Source organism: Aulonocara sp. 'chitande type north' Nkhata Bay, linkage group LG5, assembly GCF_057382095.1.
Source record: "Aulonocara sp. 'chitande type north' Nkhata Bay isolate Kocher_YH1m ecotype deep benthic linkage group LG5, A_spYH_male_GT1.1, whole genome shotgun sequence".
NCBI classification, from domain to species: Eukaryota; Metazoa; Chordata; class Actinopteri; order Cichliformes; family Cichlidae; genus Aulonocara; species Aulonocara sp. 'chitande type north' Nkhata Bay.
Genome location: NC_141348.1, coordinates 43,767,475 through 43,790,878, shown reverse-complemented (window position 1 = coordinate 43,790,878; position 23,404 = coordinate 43,767,475). Strand labels below are relative to the sequence as shown.

Sequence of the window (23,404 nt, the reverse complement as noted above, 5' to 3'; positions counted from 1 at the left end):
GAATGACTCCCTCTAAAGGTTGCACTAAATTCATAATTCACAGCTCTTCTTAAATCAGTTTTCCTCAGACTTTTGGACGCATTAATCCGACGACTGTACGACAAATAACAGCTCTTTCTGGGAGTGCGAGTCGCACCGTTTCATCTGTGAGCGCGCGTTCCAGAACCTTCTCCTGTAACGTGATTCATCTCAGAAAAATAAAGTGACGCGATTATTCATCCGACTAAAATAGCTGAGTGGATTGTTTTTCTGAATGACGAGTGAAGGTCAGACAGCTGGTCCACGGTAGTGCAGCGGTATTTAAAGTCGGCTGTTCCTGGAGTTTGTTTAACAGTGAAGAAGAAGAAGGAGAGCTTCCACACGGCTTCCTTTAACCTCTGACTCACTTTAAAGCTAAAAATAGTCGCCGTTGGCTTGTTTACTCGTGCCAGAGCTGTTGAAGGGAAAGAAAGCCCAGCGCGTTTGGAGGGAGCTGGATGGCACCTGGGAGGGAAAGTTCATGGATTGAAGCACGCCCTCGGATTAAAGAGTGCAGATTAGCCAGGGTGTGTGTGTGTGTGTGTGTGTGTGTGTGTGTGTGGCATATATAAAGTCTTGTGTTACCCAGCTGTCATTTTCAGTCAAGCTAGCAACAGTAGCCAGCTGTCTCACACACACAGAGCTGTCGGTGTATCTCAGCTCTTTGCTGGTGGTCTCAGCATGACCAGGAACGAACACACACACACACACACACACACACACACACACACACACACACACACACACACACACACGAGCTCCTGAACATTCAGGTTTTATTTCCTGTTTTAGCTTTAATGATGTTAAAATGATCCTCATCCTCTGGCTCGTTGGGGCTTGTCATTAAATCTCTCTGATGTTCTCCGAGGATTTCTGGTCCGTCTGACCTGCATCAGATTTTGTTTCCCCCTCGTGGATCAGTCGAGCTTCCTTCTCCACAGCTGTTATCACATGTTGCACTGCAGTCCTGAGTCTTTTCACAGTTAGGTTTCGCAGTCGGTGCCGCTCCAGATCCAGATTAGTTGGTACGTGTAAAAGCAGGGAGGCGAGCAGAAGCCCACAAACTGGAATGACCCCGCAGCTCTGATCCAGCAGCAGTGAATCTCCATCCATCAGGCAGGAGGGCGAGATCTGCAGGAGTGATCCCGACTCTTCGATTTATTTGTCTGTAAAAGTCGTACGAACACGTAAAACATTGAAATGCAGCTGCTGATTGTGGTTCACTCTGTCACTTCACATCTGAAACTGAAATTTGTGCCACTGCTGAACTTTGAGCCGTGAACACGTCTGATCAGATGTTCGGTGGTCTTCACGCTGGACCGTGTTGCCAAAGCGACCCAGCTGAGCTCTGTCCAAGTAGCTCCCTCACCTGAACCACATGCAGTGTTTCCTGCAGCGTGACGCGGACGGTTTCCCGAAAAATACGCAAGTTTATGTGTGAAAATGGCTCAAATCCACCTTTAGGCTGTTCATAAGTTAATTATTAGAAACTTTGTTGGTGTCAAATGTGAACATCCAGCAGGAGCAGGCATGACAGGAAATCAGGACAGCAGGATGGATCTGCTTCAGAATCGCAGCAGAAACAGGCCGAATGATAACAAGAGAGGAAACACAACTCCAGAGGTGTAATGGGAGTGAAATGTAATTACTCTTCGTCCTACACATTCTTTAACAATGATTATATTTCCCACTCTGCCCGTCTTTCTCACTGATTGTTAATTCTTTCATATTCCATTTTGCAGCCATTGCAATGTTATAATTAGTTTACGGAGATGTGCAAAGCATTGCCGCATCTTCCCTTTATGAGCCGTTAGCCTCATCACACACACGCTCTCTCTCTCTCCGTCCAAAGCCTATGAGCTTTGTAAGCGGGCGAGCGAAAGCGCTGATGCTCCGGCGTTGCAAAAACACGACTCTAATCAAAGTGGACGTGTGTTTGGCTGCGTTCGCAAAAGAATTCCCAGGATTCTTCCCGCTGGGTTCCTTCTCAGTTATTTATTTATTTCCAGCTTCGCCTCAAATTAAATCCTCATTTTGACAAAGTTGAAGCACGCTGAGACCTCGGAGGGATGGGCGGGGGGGCGGTGTCGGCCCTCTGCATCATATGGACCCGATTCTCAGAGCCCGGGAAGCCGGCGTGGTCCTTTCATCCGGGCGAAGGTCACGCTGAGGTTTCATTTCTGTTCTGATGAGACCAGAAGGCAGATGTTTTGACGATAGGCGGTGGATGCTCTTGTTTTCCACGACAGGATCATCCACCGCCTATCGTCAATGTAGGAGGATCTTGTTGTTGGAGATAATAAATGGCGCTCCGCACGCTGCAGGTTGCCCGCCCACGTAACCCCAGAGGTTCCCTGGGTGTGTTTGTGGAGACCTGGGAGGTCCGGAAAAGCGGCCCCTCCCTCGGCTGTGCTGTTTTTTTGTACGACGTCCTTCGTGACATGAACGTTGGCACGAATCTGTTGAAGCTGTAAATTCTGCTTCAGCCGCAGTTTCCACTACACCCACGAACGACACATCGATTTCATGTTACCGGCTCCAGTTTCTTTTACATATGCATGCACATCTGTGCAGACATCTGCGCCCAGTGCGCTGGCTTCAGGTTGGATGGCGTTCGCGTCTGGCCCCGCCCGTCGCCTGCTGTTTTCTTGTCCTTCTGTCCTGTTGTTCCCGCTCGCTCTCAGAACTCTTGTTTTATGAGGCAGGTTCACATCTGCTTCCAACTGTCTGTCACACGTGGACATTCAGCGACTCACATATCAAAGCCGGTGTGGCCGAGGAGCGGCCGGAAATTGCCGTGGGGAGTTGTTATTCCTGTCGGTTGGATTTGTGCTTGTTCTTCTCATTTCTCAGAATTCAGTGTTTTTAAAAATCCGTTTGTTTGTTTGTTGAAACGGCGCTCTGACTCCCACAGCTCCGCTCTGATCTCCTCTGTGTCATGACACAAACTTATTTATTTATTGTGGAATTAATATGTTTAATTCATTCGCAGCTCTCAGTGGAGCAGTTGGGGGATCTTTGGTAAAGCTGCTTTATCATGTATAATCATTTCTTAAGTACTTTTTAACCTCTAACATCTGTTTTCTTAAACTCTGTACACACAACTCATTTAACAACAACAACAAAAAATGAAATCATCATAAAAGATTTTTAAAGGAAACCAACTCTGTGGGATTAGAGCTGCAGACACTCGAATGTTTCTCATTTCTTTGTCTTCAGGCACATTAAACTGAATTTTGGGGTTTTTTACTGAACACTGAAGTCTGTACTCAGCGTTTTTTCTTTTACTCTAAGTGGGACTTCCATGTTTCAACAAAAGACCCAAAACTACAGTGGCCCTGAGAGGTCAAATGGACTGAAACTTAAGAAAACACCAGCAGTAAGAAAAACACTGCAAAAGCACACAAAACACAACGGAAACAGGAAAAAAGAAAACAGAAATAGGAAAAAAATGATTTCCAAAAGCACAACCAAAATATGGTAATATTTAATAAATATGCAGGAACTGAATTGCGCTGGGAGTCACTTAAAATAAGTGGAGGATCTATCTAAAAAAAACAAACAAACAAAAAAAACCAAACATGAGAGGTCAGTGTGTTAGCCTGACTGTTAGCCTAAAAATCTGTCATCAGTATTACATGAACCATGACATTAAAACACACTTACCAAGCATACTTTGGTTCCTGCAACTGCTCCGTCCGGTTATTGCCTCCCTAGAAACACTTACCTTGTGCTTTTGGAAATCAGTTTTTCCTGTTTCTGTTGTGTTTTGTGGTGTTTTTCTTATTTCTGGTGTTTTCTTAAGTTGCAGTCCATTTGGCCTCTCAGGACCACCATACAAAGCTCTCAGCTGAGACAGTAAACTCATCAGGAAAGTGTTGTTAAACTTGGAAAGTTCGGCTCTTTTTCTCATAGACTTTTATGCAATCACAGCTTTTTGCAACCAGCAGTGTCGCCCCCTGCTGGCCATTTGGAATAATGCAGGTCTATTCTAGCTTGCAGCATTGACCTTTGACATTCGGGTCATTCCATAGAAATCTGAACAATTTCCCCATCAGCTGATTGTTTCATACAGTAACTTCAATTTTTTTTAATGTAGCCATGCAAAGCTTCACCTTCATAGTTTTTTTTGTGTTATTTCTTTGCTTTAGCATTAAAGTATGAGGGATTTTAAAAACTTGAGTTTAGGACCTGAATGGATCGATCAAGTCCAAAATATCATGCAAAAAATTATGACTACGGTACGTGAGCGTTTTGATAGTTAAGCACAGCTGTACCAGGATCTTCTCCTACAGAGCACCATTCATCTGTTCGTAAGTTGTTCACCACATGCTAATGAAGGTTTACCCACAATGCACTTTTGTGAAGTTTTCTCCAGTGAATTATGAGAAATGGATCAAAGATCCGGGGAACCCGGTGGGTTTCTTCTCCTGGGTGGAGCATATTCAAACATCGACCGACCCCGTGATGCAGACGCTCACCACCGAGCACACGAGCAAAACTGTGCCGAGCAAACTCTGGTCTTTAGATCAAAGTGTTTGAAACTACTTCAAAAGTCACGAGGCTGTAAAAATGCTGGATAAATTAATACGTGTGAACTTTGACATACCGTGAATTAAATAAAGATGCTAATGTTATTGATACTCAGGTGATTCTGAGGGTTCAGGTGGCCTCTTGCTTTTCATGATTTGGACGTAGCTACGAGTCTCTGGTTCTGCAGCTGTGTTTTGTACACCCGTCATCCACCCCGACCACCTGCTGATGGAGTTTTGAATGCAGTTTTTCAGGCTTGCTGTGGAAGTTTGTTTTCTCACACTTTCTGTTGGTTTTGTGGGTTTGTTGGGAGAGTTTTCAGGCCGAGCTGGTCAGCGTTGGCACTGCACACAGACGCACTCCTCGCCGCCTTATGTTCTCGCAGATGGCCCATCGGCTCGCCTTTAGCAGCAGCTAATGGTGAAGCGGCTCGGAGGGTGGATTTGCATTTCTATTATTCTGTAGCTGGAGCTTCTTCCTCTTGTTCCAGTTGGAGCCAAGCTAATTACAAATGTAATTACGAGTGGGAACGAGGATTAATTTGAATGCTTTTTACAGCAGATTTTAGAGGAAGTGCAGATTGTTGAGTCACCGAGGTCCCCGTTTGGCTCTCGATGCTTCTGCTTTTGAAACTCATCCATAAGTCACCAATAATGAGGCCTAAATTATCACAAAGACACACGCGTCCCCCCTCTCTTTCTCCCCCACGCTGTAACAGAACAATGTGGACTCCTTACATCCTCACACCGGAAGAATAAGCTGCCTCTGTTTACACGCTGCAGATCAGGCTGGATGAAAGAAGCGCTTAAATAGCTGAAATGTGCCTAATCTCCGTGCTAAATATCCAAATCTCATTGTAAAGGTAAACCACGCTGTAATCCCGAGTTTCGCTGGGCGCAAACATAACCTGTAGTCTCGTCCCGAGGGAGCTCTATCCGCCGCTCGGTTTGTTGTATCAGTGGGATGCAGAGGCGGGGGGAGGGAGGTGGGGGGCGTTGAATGGTGGGAATATTTGCGTCCCGCAATGGCGTCAGTGTCACCTGTCAGTCTGGGAGCTTCCTTAGGAAGGTGACCATTTTTAGAGGCTCTCCCTCTCGTTCTGTTTATCACGCTGCTCTCGTCCTGTCTGTGCTAATAATAGAGGCATCAGCTGTGACTTTGGGGGATTGAAAGGTGACGGGAAGGAGGGAGGGAGGCAAATGGACATAGAATGAGGAAGAGACGGGAAGAATTTAAAGTGCCACTGAAGTGCTAATGTTTCACCGCAGCTAAGACGCCCGGCTCTCCGATTAGCTGCCACAGAGGGATGCCTTTCCTCTAATTGGCCCCTGTGTGGCGTTTTTGTGTGCTCATTGGTTGCTCCGAGGATTTTCAACGAAGGAATGTCCTCTCAGGTTCAGACAGGCGCTGCTCCACGTTAAGACTTCATGTTTGGAGGCGATTCAAAGTACGAGCCACAGTCGGTTTTATTAATGAGGACAGTATGAAGACAACCGGTGCAGGTTCACATCTTTTTACAGCAGATTGATACAAATTAGTGGCTCTTGTTTTCAGTTCTTCCTTTCATTTTTATTTGAATACTGCCTAACCCTCCCACCCAGCCATAACCTTAACATGCAATGACACTGCGATCATCCTGGCGCCGACACTGGTGGGAAAACAAACTCAAACACAATAGATGTCGTAAAATGTGCAAAACGGAAGCTTCGGGATTCCAATAAAGAAGACAGCCCTGTTGAGAAGCTGTTTGAGACCTCCGGCTGTTACCATGGGCACGCCAAAGCCGGGCCATGACCCGGAGACGCAAACGGCATCAAGCAATCCACATAACATCCTCACCAGGTTCCCTCCACACCTCAAAGAACAGCTTCAAGTAAATCTGAAAGACTAAAATAGCACATCTGTGTGTGTAGCCGTGGTTACAGGAGCCACTGACTTTATTTTGAAAGCACTTTCCAAGATCCACGTTCCAAAGTGCTTCATCTGAATTTCAAAATAAAACAAGCTTTGATAAAAGTTACAGGAAGTGAAGATCCGGTGAAATCAGGACTGCTTTCTCGAAAAGTTTGATGTGAAAGAAGCGCCGGACTCGACTGACCTGGTTTCCAAAGGCAGATTGTCTGAGAACCTGCAGGCTCTGTTTGGAGCTAATAGGTCAGCTGTAGTAAGAGCAAGGCTTTAAATCTGAGTCGAGTTGTACAAATGGTGCTGGGTACTGAAAGTACTACCCCACCTCCTCTTAGAGATGAAAGCTTCTCCCTGATCTGGACCTTAAACGTTCAGTAATCAGTGACGAGGAGTTTTAAGGCAGCTCGTTTCAGTGACGTCCCTGTTTATCAGACAGAGCAGCACAGGAGCCATGTCTTCGTAAAGAGGTGATGACGTCAGATATTTTGTGGTTAGACTCAAGCCGTCTCTGCCCATGGAGTCCCTCCCCGCTCTTCTTCCTCACGCAGCCCGCGTGAGGAAGAAGAGCGGGGAGGGACACCCACCTTTTTATTAACGTCGGGCTCTCCAAGTTTAGACTTTACTGGCAGCATTTCACATTTTGTTCTCAAACCGATGATGAATCATCTGCCAGACCTCTCAAACGTCCCACTCCCGCTCTGCTTTTAGTTCTGCATCCCACCCCTCACCAGTCCTCACCCTCTTACTCTGTGACCCCCGCCCCCACGACTGTCACTGCCGCTCAGAAGAGCAGCAGCAAGTGTCCGGTTAGCCGTTTATTTATAATAGCGGGAGATGGAGCCAGGTCTGGATGCTTATTCTGGCCCCTGAGCAGCGGCGGGCCGGATGTCGGGCTATGTTTCGGTAAATGAGTGTTTGTTTTATTGCAGTTAGTTTAAAAACGACCAAAGAAGCAGAAAACTTGTGCTTTGATATTCTGATCATCGTCTCCGGACCTCCAGGTCGGTGCGTTGGGTAAACATTACACCGAAAACCTCATCGACTGCAGGAAAAACCCAAAATGTTTCTGGATAAATGTCTGGGCTTTGGGCTTGTAGTGTCGGTTCCACGTTTGCTTTTTAAAAGTGGATTTACTTTGACATCCCTCTTAGAGATGCTCCCGCATTCCTCAGCAGCCGGCTGTCATTACGCTTGCATTAGTTTGGCTGGTTTTGCACAGTGTTGCCTCATTTCTTTACGTCCTGCAGCTGCTGTGGTTTTACAAGGAAATAAATTCACCTTCAGGATTCTTTGTTCTGTTTTCAGGAAAATCAGCAGCTTACATAAAGACAGAAAGGCTTTCGTGTTGAACTCTGATTTATGAAAGCACGCAGCAAGCGCTGGAGCGACACCATCTCCGGTTCAGTCGGTCCGACCCCGATGAACCCTGGTTCAAGTTACATGGTTATTTGGAGTAAATAAAACAATTTGCCCAACATATAGATGATGTGGAGGGGAGGCTTCTCTTTGATGGTTTTGACCAATCAGGAAGCACCAGGTTCTCAGTCTGAATCCAGATTTAAACCCGAGATGCTGAAACCAAGAGCTGCCGTTTCCTTCCCTTCTTGGCTGTCTTTGCCCACCTTCCTGCCCACCTGTGCTACAATGCCGGGAGGTGGGTGGAGCATGTTTGGGGGGCGGTGTTGTAGGTGTTGAGGTAATGGCAGCTTTCTGTCCCGCTCAGAGTCAAAGACTTCTCTCTGTGCCCTTCGTGTCTACGTGCCTCTCTTTCTGTGCGCTGACAGCTTCTCTTCATCCAGCTCGCCGGCGCTTTCACAGCGACGCTCCCCCGCCATCGTCAGCCCCATTGTCATGCGATGAATAGAAAGGCTGTGTTTTTGATAGGTGAGTGAGCGCCAGGAGGGAAAAGAAGAAGAAGAAAAATGGCCTTGAAGGTTTTGGAGATGTGAGAAAAGGCGTGGCGTAGCTTAATGCTCTGGAGGGAGGACAGGAAGTGTTTGAGATGAAGAAAGGCGTGTGAGGACAAAATGTAAAACAAAAAACATCCTGAAACAGACAAAAGCAGCGAAGGCAATCAGACGAAGAGAAACCGATGACAGATTGAACAGCACAGAAAAGCAATAAGGAGGAAGAGGAAGCGGGAGGGATGTTGCCTCTGGCGCTGCAGTTGAAGGGACCCTATGTGAAAGCGAGGGGGGGGGGTTATCCACGGTGGCCATCTTGGACTACTTTCAAGAAGCCTCAGTAAAACTTTAACGCACCAGAAGTAATTCCAAGGAGCTTCAGTGGAAATGAAAACATTTAAAAGTAGAAAAAGCAACTCGACTTTGACAAAGGAAATGTCGAAATTCCAGTGATTTTTCCTTCCCTCGCTCCGGATGTTGACTCGTTGTAGAAAAGCTTGAGCAGCGGGGGGAACGACACCATGGCGCTCCTGATTAAAAACAAAGTTTTCTCCAAAGGTGATGCACGCCGAGGGCGAGGCGGCGACAACAAAGGGTCCTTTGAGCTGGTTGAAAAGCTACCTGGGAGGCCGGGTGTTGTTGTTGCCGGGGAAGTCCTGCGGTGATTTCACTCTCTCCAGCGGGCATCTGCTACGGGGCAAAGTGGAGTCACGGCGGGGGTCCCTCTTTCTCATTCTCGCCCTCTTTCTGTCTAATGAAAGCACTCGGGAGAAATCATTTGTGTTGTCACAAACACACACACACACACACACGCTCAGGAGGGGATCCTCTCCGCCATGAAAGAGCTGTATGAATAACAACCTCTGAGTTCACCCTCCACGCTCACAATGGACACACACACACACCTACACACACACTCAGTCTGACCCTGCACACAATAGAGAAGGCATGCATTCATTAGGAATTCCAAGAAGGCTTTGACTGGTTTGGCATTGTTGGCTAATCCAAGGTCCCACCGTATATCACCTTCACCTCCCCCTCTTGGTTTATCCATCTCAGCCTCCTCTCCCTCCTTTCTCTCAGCGCTTTCATACTCCTGACTCGACTCGTTGGATAACTCAGCAATGAGTGATTCAAGTGTGTGTGTGTGTCTGTAAGAACTAATCAGATTACTCCCCAGCATTGATAATATTATTCCTCCTTACACCCTCCGTGCAGTCCATGATGGATTTCTATCAGCAATGAGATTTGGGTCGCACAAATCGGTTTAAGGTGCCGAACTTGTCGTGAGATTGACTTTTGATGGAGTGTGAGCTTTGAGTTCGGCCTGTTCGGGTTGCGCTGAGTGTTTTTCGCCCCTTGTGTTCAAACTGCTCGTCTAACTGTGCCTTTCTTGTGTTTCCTCACAGATCTCGAAGGTGCTCGGCACAATGGGACTCGTAACCCTCTGAGGGGCGAGCACAAAAGACGGAGAGGAGCAGGAATAAAGCCGAGTGAAGAAGAGGAGGAGGAACAGAAGAAAGAGAAGATTCTTCCTTGGTGCTGGAGAGGGAGGGAGATTTGTAAAGAGGGATTTGCTCTGTCTGTCGGGGGTGCATGCTCCCCCTGAGCCCCCCACCCTCCCACTCGGACATCCTCCTTTTTATTTTATTATCTGCATCAGTGACGGTTCGACAAAAGGTGAAGAATGCGCGATAAACAAAGTTTGGGCCGGCTCGGGCTGAGCAACGGCCTCGACGTGAGACTACCCAGGACTAGAGTCGTGCTGCTGGGCGTGCTGCTCACCGTGGCCGTGGCTGCGGAGCTGGACATCGACGTGCTTGGCGGCATGGTGTTGATAGAAGCGGGCGGAGAAAGCGAGAGGTTTGACGGAGGCAGAGGCGAGCTCGAGGCCTCCATGCACTCCTCGCTCTTGCAGGACTTCCAGGAAGTGACAGAGGGCGTCGCGGCGGTGGACGTTGGCGAAACGGCAGCAAATCAGCAAAACGCAGCTACGCCCACAGCCTTCCCCGACTCTTCAGCGGTGGTGGGTCGGATTTTCCGGATGAAGGTGCCAAACAAGATGGAGGATGTCTACCTGGGTGATATCGTCAAGGTGAGTCACACAATCGCACCACGTTTGATCAAACACGCCAAGACGTCTCACTTTAAATACATTCTGGTCTTACTTATGAGCTTATTAAAATCCTATGTTCAGGTAGAGCTGGGCGATATGAGATTTTTTCATATCACGATATGTTTTTTTCATTTCAGGCGATAACGATATCTATCACGATATAAGCCAAATAACTATATTTGTAAGATTTAAATGTGCCGTTGCTCACAAGTAAAATGTGAAATAATCAGCAGCTTGTTTTGATTTAAATATTTATTTCCCATAATAAGTTCAACAGGGTAGATGTACTTAAGGAACACGAGACTTTTTCAGATAAATAAAGGCAAATATTGCAAACTACACAAAAGGCAGCCGCTAAAGCGTTTAAGTTTCAAAATAGAACAAACGAAACAGACTAAATTGTCAATTCCACTTAGAAACAAAATATTAATTCTAAAAATAAATCTTAGTTTGTTTTACAGAAGAACAGACAAAACTGACTAACTTTTGTCAATATCAAATAAACTGAGAACTAAAAGGAAATTCTCAATCTCTCCTTGTTGTATAGCTGAGCTTTTCAAACAGTTTTAACAGTTACTTTAGTCTGACAAAAGCCGAATGACGAATCAGCGCTTCCAGTCAGAGACTGAGCTGCACCGCTTTATTGTATTTCCAGACTTGCTTTCGGCACAATTTACAGTGAACGCTACTCTGTTTGACTTGAAATAGCAGAAATACCTTCACACTACGGAACTTCTGTGGCTCTTCCGTTCGACAATCTCTCCGGCGTTGGAACCATCATCTGTTTTCTCTTCGGTCACGCTCTCGGTTGATTTTTCTCTAGTCGGCGCACTCTTTTCCTCCATTACCCGGGCGGCACGGCGGCTGGCTGCTTCCCAAACAAATACACATGTGTGGCTTGGCACTTGTGCTGTACGTAACAAGTCACGTAACAAGTCGCGTAACGTGACGCTGCGGCTGTGATTGGTTCGGCAGGTTTAAAGTAGAAGCTCAGAATAGAATAGAATAGCTTCATTGTCATTGCACATGTATCATGAAATCATGGATGCTTCATGCCAACTGACAGCGGGAATAAATAACAAGCAGGAGAAGTATGTCCAAACTAGAGGAATACATGGAAAAAAAGCAAAACTGCACTCACAGGAGAACATCACTCACACACCACAGAGCAAGTATCAGAGGCCAAAAAGCTTTGGGGAGTTTAAAAAATCCAAAGACTCAGAGGGACTCTGATTTAAAGGGGGGTAGCTGCTGAAGGGTTTCTGGTTATAGGCTGCAAATTTGAATGACTTCTGTGAGTGAAGTATGAGATGAATAAGACCATGTCCAGGTTTTAGTGGAGTACGAGGCTGTTTCAGTCCAGCTCTTATTTCGCCGGCATGCTGTCGTTTTTAAGTGACCGCGTCGTGGAAATAAACACATTTACGTTGTGATTTAACAGAGTTTCCAAGTTTTGGAGATTTTTTTTTGAAAGGTGCACCCTTAACCTCGTCTGTCAATACTAAATGTAGTTCGGCAGTAAATCAGACTCCACTGGAAAACCTCACAAGAAGCAATACTGTGATGTGGACACAGTGGAGTGGATCAGCTTCAGTCATTTAAAGGAAATGAAATTCAATTTCATTTATACGGCGCCAAATCACAACAACAGTCGCCTCAAGGTGCTTTATACTGTAAGGTCGACCCTACAATAATACATACAGAGAAAAACCCAACAATCATATGAGCCCCTGAGCAGCACTTTGGTGACAGTGGGAAGGAAAAACTCCCTTTGAACAGGAAGAAACCTCCGGCAGAACCAGGCTCAGGGAGGGGCGGGGCCATCTGCTGTGATTGGTTGGGGTGAGAGAAGGAAGTCGTTCGTGCTGATTGTTGAGTGAGATTCTTCAGCATCATCCCTCGTGGGTTTGGCATCTCTCAGGCTGTTTTCACATGTGGACTCTGGATGGTGTCAGGAGGATCTGATCCTCACATAGTGTGATGTTGCTGCTTCTCACGTGTAAAAGACAACAGCCCAAATGGAGGGGAGAGAACAGGTGAAAACCACTCTGCTGATGGCTGGACTGCTCTTCAGCGAGCTGGACAGTTGAACACAGTTTCAAATCCCTTCTGTGAGTGGGAGTGGGGGAATGTCAAAGCTGCAGTGTGACGGCATGAGCACCTGTTGCAGGACGTCTTGGCCTTCTTGCGGCTGACGTTTCCTCTTTATGGCTCTGTCTGGATGTTTGGGCTCATTTTGCAGGGGGAGTTGAGACCCATCACACGCCCTTCTGATGATGCCGGTCCATGGCTAAGACTCTTAATAAAGTGCCCCAAACCTTCAGCATGTGCAGACACAAAAAACGGACCGCCTCTGGGTGGGTGCTGGTTACAAATGCTTCGTGCTGAGCAAATAGGCCAACTGCAGATGAACTCTAAAGAACAATCACTAAAAAATATGTCCGGGAAATGAAGCACGCGTGCGCCGTTGCTCAGAACCTGTCCGGAGGCGCCACATTTCTGAGGCCATTCACAGCAAAATACCCTTTTTTTAATTGCACCGCATTTTCCACAATAGCCAATTTTCTATAATATATGGCCTCATACCTGAGTGCAGCGTTGCCCTCCTCTCTCTTTTCTTTCTGTTTCCTCTTCTTGTCCCAGTTATTCATTCTGTTCCCTTAATTCCATTTATCTTCCTTACCTCCTGCCTCCTTCTTCATCTCCTTCTCTCCTCCACCCTCTCTCACGCTTGACGTCATCACCCTCAGCTTCCCATCCCTCCATCCCTCCTCGTCATCCACTCATCTCTCTGGGGTAAATCTTTATATTTCCTTCATGCCGTCCATTCTTCTCTTCGTCACCTTCCTGCTGTTCCTCCGCCCCTCGCCATCTTTCTTCTTCTCCCTAATTATCACTTTTAAACTTCCCTCCTCTCCCTATCACCTTCCAGCCTTTCATATCCTGTTGCTTACCCCCTCCCCCTGCCTTCGTATCTCCATTGCTTTTAAGTCCGATCTCTGCCCTGCACATCCTTCCCCCGTCAGCCTCTCCTTTCTTCCACCCCTGTCAAGTCACATCAGATCATATCAATCAAGCTCCCCCAGCAACGAGCGGCACGCTAATTTACTTTAAACCGCCTCAGTAAAACTCGGCACATTTGCACACAATCCGACTTTGGAAAGATGTTTTCCTGCACATGCGGCACAAAAATGTCAGAGGTGAATTTTGGGAGCGATGTGAATGATTCGCAGAAGTTCCAAGCAGTTTATTTCATACTCGGTGGGAGCTTCTGTTTAGTGTTTCATTAGCGTTAATGTTCTTTTACAGCTTACGGATGAGCGATCTAGGCCGTTTGCTGAACTCGATGTGGCTCTCTGAAGAAACCGGGCGCCGCGTGCGTTCTGTCTGGAAGTTTAAGGGAATATGACGCAGATTTCATGTGACAGCTGAAATAAACCCGCTGGGTCAGTCCCCTGGTTTATGTGGTTGGCTTTTTCCTTCTAATCTAACGTGAGTTTGGGAGTCGGTGCTTTCCGTTTCAGCCTCACCTTTTCTTCCTCTTCGTCTTCTTCTGACATGCCTTCTTTTTTTAAATCATTCTACTCATCTTCCTCTCACACTTCCCATCACAATTTCCAGCTCTTCTGTCTCCTCGCTCCCACCCCTTCTCCCTCCATTTGTCCCGCAGGCGAAAGCTGTTCTTCCAAACCTGATTATATCTGTCACACTGGAAGCTTTGGGCCTCTATTAGAGCCAATAGGAGCAGACAGCGTGGGCAAATAAGCCAAAAAATGGAAGAAGTATAAGCAAGGAAGAACGGAGAGATGGGAGGAGAGGAAGAAAAGACATCCTGACCTTAGAAGCTGCAGCTTCTGTAAAATTCTGCAAATAAAAGGTCACAGATTAGATGTGGAGCACGAGATACGCCGGCCTGCCGAAGCGCCCTCGTGAAGGAGTCGGCACCTTCGTCCTGCGCCGCTCTCAGACTTTTAGCCGAGCCAAGAAATCCCCACGACTCTAACAAAGTTTGTTTACCTCCTCCTCCATTTCTAATTTCAGCCCTGCACATCCCTTCCCCGCTGCTGCTCTGTCCTCAATTACAAATTTCAACACTTTCTCCCCGCCACCCCCTCCTCCTCAGATGTTAGCCCCCCCCTCAGGTATTTCGAAGGTCGGCGCTGAAGGTTGTGGAGCGAAAGGCCAAATCAATTTTTGTGCTTGCCGTTGCACTCATACTAATGGCCTTTTCTTATGAAAATCTGCCAGAGTTTGAGAGGTCTCCAGCTCCGTGACAGCCTCGCCTGCTCATTCACCTTTAGCTGAGCAGTGGGTGCCCCATCAGTGAATGCATCGCCATTTAGCCTTTCATACCGCGTAGAGATGAGGGTTCTCAGCCGGGTGGGCAGGACATCAGCCTCAGAGGAGGTTTTAAAGAGGTCGCAGGGTGATTTAAGAAATACAGTATAAACCTTTACAAGTGCACGTTATTTATATTGAGTGATATCTCTGAGAGCCGTAGCGTTTCCCCGTGCTGCTGCAGCTGCCTAAACACATTTCTGAATCCTTTTTGAGGTTAATGTGACACCGTTTCTTCATCGAAGGGTCGCGGTGAGATATTAGGTGATAAACTGAACGGGCCAGTACTGATCTGATATTGGCCGACAGATGGCTGCATTGGTTAATGGATTTCAATGCGCTTTCTTACACTGAGTCATTATGAAACAGAGAAAATGCAGCTTTACAAGCTTTCTCTGAAGATTCATTTAGAGCAGAGGTTCTTATATTTTTAATGGCTGATTTAGGAAACTGACAAATGATTGAAGGCGATGTACACAGTTAGCTAACAAGGAAGAGATGCAGATCCCTTTGGTGTTGCGTCTGGAGGACCATTTGGGCTAAAATCTGCCATTGTGTGAATAGGGGAGCATCTAAGGCTGCGTTCACTCTGCAGGTCTTGATGCTCAATTCTGATTTTTTTGATCAAATCAGATTTTTTTGTCTGCTCGTTCACACTACAAATAAAATGCGACAGCAAACGCTCTCTAGTGTGAACGCTCAAAGCGGCCGCATGCGCAAAAGAAGACGTCACACACGACGCGCTCTGTTTAGACCCAGAGCAACAATATTGTTTGACTGATGGCCCTTAATATAAAAACTTCGGACTTTACGTTTCCCAATTTTTGCTTTAAGTTATTTTGTTATTGACATAATAATGATAATGTAATAATAATGTAAATAACCTAATAATGATCCTTGTTGCTGTTTTAGAGGAGCGCTGCTTCAAAGGATAGCTGCAGATTTCTGTCAGAATCTGCAGATTATACAGGACAAATAAAATGTTCACGTTTCTCCAACATTGTCCTCTCAGCAGTTTCACCGGATGTCCAGGAAGCGTTCACGATGTCTTCTCCGGCGCTGATAATTGGCGTCTGTCTTGTGTCGGTGACGTAAAAGACGGATTTAATGCGACGTGACCATCAAACAGCAGTCGCTTTCTAAAACATCAGATATGTATCGGATTCAGTACCATATACGAAAGTGACCCAGATCGGATTTGTGCCGTTCACACTGTCACACCATGATGGGATATGGGTCGCATAGGGTCAAAAAAATCGGATTTGATGCGCTTTCGCCTGCAGTGTGAACGTAGCCTAAGACAGCTTCATCCCGCCTCTGCAGGTATGAAGCTCAAACATGCTTTAAAGAACGCACATCATTAAATTGCTGCCCTTCCTCATCCTCGGACCAGCTGCCGTGCTAAACTGTTTTTCCAACTCGTGCAACAAATGCACATGGTCAGTCTTGTTATTTCAGCTGTATCTGTTGCTATGCTGGTTTCCAGCTGGCATGTTGGGGAGCTCTCCAGCGGGTTGTACCATCAGGGAGGTCTGAAAGCTGCTAGAACTTCAGATTCAGACACTGGCAGCGTTGAAACGCGTGTCCAGTCTTCACCGATTACCTGTTTGTGAACACACAGCAGTGAGCGGCTCTGAAGCTGTTGTTGGCGTGTTATTAGACAAATGTTTTTGTACCTGAGATGAGTTCAGGAAAGTAGACAGACATCTGCTCAGCTCTCCACTCCGGGCAGATTCGTGGCAGGTTAACCTTGTCAGAGTGGAGCGATTTGAAAGCTTTTGGAATATAGGGCTGCTCGATTATGGCAAAAATGATAATCACGATTATTTTCACTGAAATTGAGATCACGATTATTTGACGATATTTATTTAACCCTTTAAGACCTACTATAGAACCAAGTCCACCAGAGCTTATATTATTTTTTTTTTTTTTACATGCTGTAGTGCCATTTGTGGGAGCATTTCAAGTTGCTATACATCAATACAACTGTTATAGCCCATATTTTAATAATATGTATGCATTAAGTCCATAGTAATTACATAAATTGCAAAAAAGTGCAATAAACTACAAAAAAAATTGAAAATCGCTTTTGTTTTGTTTACATATATTTCTACTTGGAGAAGTTTAAGAGGTTTATCCCTCAAAACTTTAAATACAATAAAGTTGCAAAAAATAGTTTCCCACCACAGGAAATTTATTTTGAGTGTCTTCATAGTTTTATTTTGGAGATACAGCAATTTTTATATACTGCAGGAAAAACAAAAAACAATCCTATGATGCAAATTTGCAAAGAAAACAGCAGGTGCATCATTTCACTGTGGGAAGTGTTACGAACAGCTGATGGATCGGCAAAGCGTGTTTCTGGAATATTATGTTTTTGTTCCTGCAAGCGCTTTTTATGCAATTTTTGCAAAGCTATATGTGGAAGGAAACCGTGACCGAGGACAAGCTGATGGCATCAGATGTAAGTACAACTCCTCCGGTTTCATATGCAAAACAAATTATTGTGCTAGCTTACACGGTTCCGGTTCTACAGGGATTTAAAAATAGTTACGCAAAACGGAGCGTGCTGCTCTGACCGGCTTTAAAGGGTTAACAATGACTTTAAAAAAATAATATAAAATAGTGTGCAACACCACTGAAGTTTTTTTTATTTTTTTAACTCTTTTCAACCAACGGCAGTCACTCTCCAAATAACTTCTGCTTAGCTTTCCGAGCTTCCCTCAGGTCCTCTTAATCAGCGGTCTCCAACCTTTTTTGCGCCACGGACGGTTTATGCCCGACAATATTTTCACGGACCGGCCTTTAAGGTGTCGCGGATAAATGAGGGAGGGGCTAATAATCGGCTCAGTCATTTTTAATGATCGTTGAAAGCCCAGATCGTAATCGTGATTAAAATTCGATTAATTGAGCAGCCCTATTGGAATAGATGAAAAGGTTTGGACGATGTGTGCAAACTGCAGAGCGCCCAAACAGAGGTGGAAGAGGAGGTCTTACTTTTCTTATTTTGGATGTTATCATTCAGAGCGGCTGGAGAGCCAGAACCTTTGCGATCGTGGCGTCTGCGTGCAGGTGCTGCTGGGACTCGACGACCCTGCTGTGGTTCTCTCTGCTGTTATTAATGGAAGTGGCTGGAAGTTTGGGCTTTCTGGCCAGCAGATGAGCACTCTCCATTGCCTCATTACTGCAATTACCAGCGTAATTAGCTGATTGGCTGATGGGCTCGCTGGCAGGCAAAGCACGCTTACCCGCTTTTCCTTTTTTTATTCCAGGAAATAACTGACGCTAGCTGAAAATTCTTTTGTGCTTCAGTTCACGGAAAACGAAAGAAGCCTATGTGGGTATTCATCTGTTTGCCTGTGAGCAGATGCTGCGTACTGCTCTGTTATCTCAATGTTGTGATTGTGCATGAAGATTAAAGACAGATACTCACAGCTAACCCTTTCATAATTACTTTGTGGAAGGACCCCCACCCTCCCTCCAACACGCCTCCACTCCCTGCGTCTTTGTCCTCCACGTAAAAGCGCCTCAAAGCAAAACTCTGGATAACAAACAGTTTATTTGGTAAAACGCTGGTCTTGCTCTGCTTGAAAGATCTGAGCTCACACCCAGAGGAGGAGGAGGTGTGAGCTGGAGAAAGAGAGAGTGAATCACTCCGACACATGCTCAGTGTGGACAGTGTTGGGAAACTCTTATTCAGTGTTACTAGAACTACTTCAGTCAGATGGATGGTTTAGCAGGTGACCCTCGTCAGAAGTCTATCTGTATTTTTCTACCATTTATCTGGATCTGGAGTCGAAGCAGAGATGCATCAACCTTGCTTTCCCCGTCCACCTCCTGCACCTTTGACTGCTGCCCAATCAAAGCACCGAAGCCCCTTTGGTCCCTTCTGCTGATGGTCAGGGTTTCAGCAGCAGCTTTTAAACCACACCAAGTTATGGTTTGCACTGAAAGCCAGTGCATTCATATCAGCCGCTGCACCGCCTGATAGTTCTGCTGTTGACTGTGCTGCCAAGGAAACGCAGACTGTACACCAAACAGTCGGGCTTGGACAGCTTCTGTTGAATATCAACACTTCACCGAGTTCTTTTGATTCCTCAGAGGCATCCGATGGAAGACAAACCACTGCTCAGGAGACCATCAACTTTTATTCTCTTACACAATACTTCTAGAAGGGTGATGCGTCCTGCATGACACGGTGCCACGGATCTCAAAATGGTGACGCACGCTTAACAGTTTTATTACCCGCTACGCCATTCTACTCTAAACAACAGTGTCTCAGTAACTTTCTCAGTAAATGATGGTCCCCTGTTGTCTACTTTTTCGTGGGCGAGAGTCTACAGCTTTCTACCACTGAAGGACACGGAGTCTAATGCCTTTGTTTTTCAGGGCCGTGTCCACTTAATACTACACTATATGATTAAATGGCATTTTGGTTAATATGAGACTCGAAATTATTTGAAGTGCCATAATGTTAACACTTCGTACTGTTATAGCATGAACCAACGTTTCCAACAGACGACACAGTTATGGGCTCAACATGGTTCTCTGCTGGCAGACTGTAGGGAGCGGCTGTTACCGCGTGGAGCTGGTGTCCAAAAAGATCCCGTTAGTTGGCAACGGTGGGAAGATTTGGGGGAGTCTTTTGTTGCCAGTGGCTGATTCAGCATCACCTGATCAGCCCTTTATCAAAAGTTTGAAGCCTAATCTTGAAAGTAGAGATAGTGTCTGTCTCCTGAAACCAAACTGGAAGCTGGTTCCACAGAAGAGGGGCCTGAAAACTGAAGGCTCTGCCTCCCATTCTACTTTTAAATACTCTAGGAACAACAAGTAGGCCTGCAGAGCGAGAGCCAAGTGCTCTGTTAGGATAATGTAGACCTCTTAGCACCATTTTAGGCAGTGATGTTAACTTCCTAAAACCGGAACTCTTCCACGGCATGCATTTTTAATTTCTCTTTGATGTTTGGGGTGATTGATGAATATAAAAACGAAGAATTACCAGATATTTTTTCATCCATCCATCCATTCGCTTCCGCTTATCCTCTTCAGGGTTGCGGGGGGTGCTGGAGCCTATCCCAGCTGTCATAGGGCGAGAGGCGGAGTACACCCTGGACAGGTCACCAGTCTGTAGCAGGGCCAACACACAGGGACAGACAACCATTCGCACTCACGTTCACTCCCGCATTCACACCTGTGGGCAATTTGAATTAATCAATTAACCTATCCCCACAAGCTGCATGTCTGTGCAAACTCCACACAGAAAGACCGCGGCCTGATGGTGGTATTGAACTCGGGACCTTCTTGCTGTGCGGCAACAGTGCTAACCACCGTACCACCGTGCTGCCACATATGAGGATATTCATTTAAAATTTCGATAGAACAGTAGCAGTATAACGTCCTCGTAAGTGGATTCAGGCCCTTTATAGAGCAAAATTGAGTATTTTGGTCTAAATAACCCAAAATGTGACGTCCACATATGTGTACGCCAGCTCCAAGGAGGTTAAAGCTGGGATTCTTTAGGCCTGTCTCGTCATCTTCTTGGCGCTTCCTTGGGCTCGCCGTGCTGCTGTAGGCTGAATTTGAGTCGGGTGCGCTTCTTCCCGATGACACGGACTAGTGGATCCAAATCTAAACAGCCAAATCTTCAAGTTTCCTGCACACATACAGCAGAATAAGTGGCCGCACACTTGTAGATGCATGCATATTTGCGGCTGCGTGTTGCTGTGTGTTTGCACGCAGGGAGGAAGCGGCTGCGTGCGTGCGGTTGTCAGAACACATCGACTCGCTGTTTGGATCACTCCCCTCCTGATGAACGGAGACAGTGGCTTGTTGTTGTTAACGGCGGCTCCCTCGGGGGCATTTTGGTGGGAAAACTAACTTTCTCTTCTCCTCCCCGCTGTATCCTTTTCCCTCCTCTCAATTAGATCTCATCCTCCTGCCCCCCCCCCCCCCCCCCCCCCCCCCCAAATCATTCGCCGTCTCTTTTTCTTGTTAAATTTCCACCGCTCTCTGCCCACGACTGAAGGGAACTCCCTTTCTTTTCTGTGCTTCATCTTTTTTCTTCCACATCAGCAATCAGTCTCCCATTTCAGCTACTGCAGATTAGCTTGCAACACAAGCACGAGCAAAAATTATTTTTCTTTCTTTCCCTTCTCTGTAATTTTCTCCTTTTTTGCCAGACTCCCTCTGCATTTTCTTTTCGATGGGTTTTAAAACCGCAGCCGTCATTCTGTTATTTCCCCTTCTTTCCATTTGCTTCCACGTCTCTTTACTCACAAAAACTTTTCATTCTGGCTCTCGAGGCTCTCCTCTGATAATGGCAGCATTGTCACTCTTTGTCGCGGGCCTCTCTGCTTGTCCTGCAGTCTTTTTTTACAGACAGGCTTACATTGTGAGCCCCTGTAGCTCCGGAGCTGTTAGCTGGCAGGATAGCAGTGGAAAACTGGTATTAAGAGAGCAGGAGGGAGGAGGCGACCCAAAGATAAAAACACACCAGAACATATGAGTCACCCTAGCTGTAAGCTAGCACGGTGCGATGGGTTTACTGGCACCGGGACGGCGGTGGCCATGTTGCTATGTAATTAAACATACAGCAGGCGAGGCTTCTTGATTCATATGTTCCAAATTATATGCTCCCACAAATTCATTCACAATTTGATGGCTCTCAGTTTAAAATGAGGGTTTGTGCGCTTCACATTCTGGGACTCTCCTGCTCATAGTGTCAAGCTGCTTCTCTGCTACTCACATTGATGCCTTCATGTCAGTGTTGGGTTTCAGGGCGTGATTTCCCTTTGACCTTTAGCACATATAATTACTGCCAAACAGCCACCGTTTGACTCCCTAACCTCCCAAAGAAAAGCACGGCAGAGAAAGATGGAGCTCATTTCAGTGGTTTCGTTTCTGAAAGTAAATACTGCTCGTGCTGCTGAAAAAATGCCTCCCGGCGACGTTGTTTTGGTGTGTGCCTCCGTAGCCAGGCAACCACGGCTTCTGGACTGGCCGGGATCCTCCTGCATGCTTGGTTGTCGCCCAAAGGGGGAGTGGAGCTGGAGCGTGGTGGGCTGCTTTCATTGGTTTGCCAGGCTCGGTGAGCCGAGCCATATTTGGTGTGTGAAAGTTACAGTGGCAGTTTATTTTTAGACGCTGCGGTCTTAGATTGTGTGTTGACTGCCTTAATAAGTCAAAGCAGTAGTGATGCTTCACTGTGTGCACAAAGTTCGAAAAGTACGGCATCGGCCCGAATGTTGGGCAGAGTCTCACTGAGGTGCCTGCAACCCAATCAGGAGAGAGTCCTCGTGACACGCTATCAGCCTTTTCAATCAGCTGAAATCACTCCCATATTCACTGTCAGCAGGCAGCTTCCTCCACAACATGCAGGCTCTGTCGGCTTTTGTGGTTTGGCTGCTTTGCCGAAAAAAAGAAATAATAGCGCAAATTAGATTAGAAGACCAGATCTGCTGGGCCTGAGGTTTAAACCCAAACCATCCACAGTGAGAGAGAACCAATCGGTGTACTATTCCTTTTAATAGAATACAATAGAATAGAACAGAAAAGCCACTTGACACCAGTCAGTGCACCTGACAAACATAATGGATTTACTGGCCGTCAGACTGACAATGTAAAAAAAATCAGTACATCTAAATCTGAAATGTATAAAGTCCATTAAAAATATCCAGCATATTTACACATAAGACTATAAGAGACAGTTGTCTCTGTACTTTAGCCGTACAGGATGTTAGAGCAGGGTGTAGAAATATGTCTCATTTAACAACATCAAGGTCAATTTGGAAACAAACGCCAGACGTCACTGACCAATGGGTGGCTGTGCATATATTACAGTGGTCCCTCGCTATAACGCGGTTCACCTTTCACGGCCTCGCTGTTTCGCTGATTTTTTTGGTGCAATTTTGCACGCTTTTTTTCTCATTGTCAATCGATCTCGTGCTGTGTGTACAGTCCAGAATGCGTTCAGCTTGTCAAATTTACATAAATCTTCGATGCTAGCAGTGTGACTCTGAAGTGCTGCACTGTATGTTTGTAAGTTTTCTCGCCAACAAACAACAATGTCAACGAAACGTTTTGTACCATGAAAGGCATCTGCGGTAGGAAGATGCTAACCATCGCACAAAAAGTTAAAGCTAAAGAAGGTAGAAGTTATCATATTTTTTAAGGCGCACCGTAGGGCTGGGCGATATGGCCTAAAATATCTGCTCGCTAGTTTCCACCTAAACATTTCATAGCATGTTCTGACTGAGAGATTTTTGAAACTAATTCAAACGTACAGCTCTGCTACCACTTCCAACATAAATGAAGACAGAAAACTAAACAGCAGTGATGTTTTTAGGGTTACTGAAGTTGGGCTAGCTGGTATATAATGATGTGCTACGTGATTGCTAGTGACACAGCTATGTTAGCATAACATTAGCACAGTGAAGCTGGAGGATGAACGCCAACTTTTTTTCCACACTCACACAGAAAACACTTGGCAGCCAATCGTTAAGGCTACAAATACCCCAGAAAAACATGGCCTTAGATTTCAGTACCCAAGTACCCCGGTGTGCTCTGTTCGGTCTCGCTCTTCCAACGG

The 23,404-nt window shown here is 46.1% G+C and overlaps 1 protein-coding gene across 1 annotated transcript in view; it reads left to right on the top strand.

Moving 5' to 3' along the window:
* Window positions 1-23,404, top strand: part of dag1 (dystroglycan 1) — a 55,676-nt gene that overhangs the window by 18,655 nt on the left and 13,617 nt on the right. Inside the window, exon 2 of the mRNA XM_086293751.1 lies at window positions 9,773-10,458. Within this exon, the coding sequence (XP_086149877.1) occupies window positions 10,051-10,458 (408 nt within the window). The 5' untranslated portion in view covers window positions 9,773-10,050. The remainder of the gene's footprint in view (window positions 1-9,772; window positions 10,459-23,404) is intronic.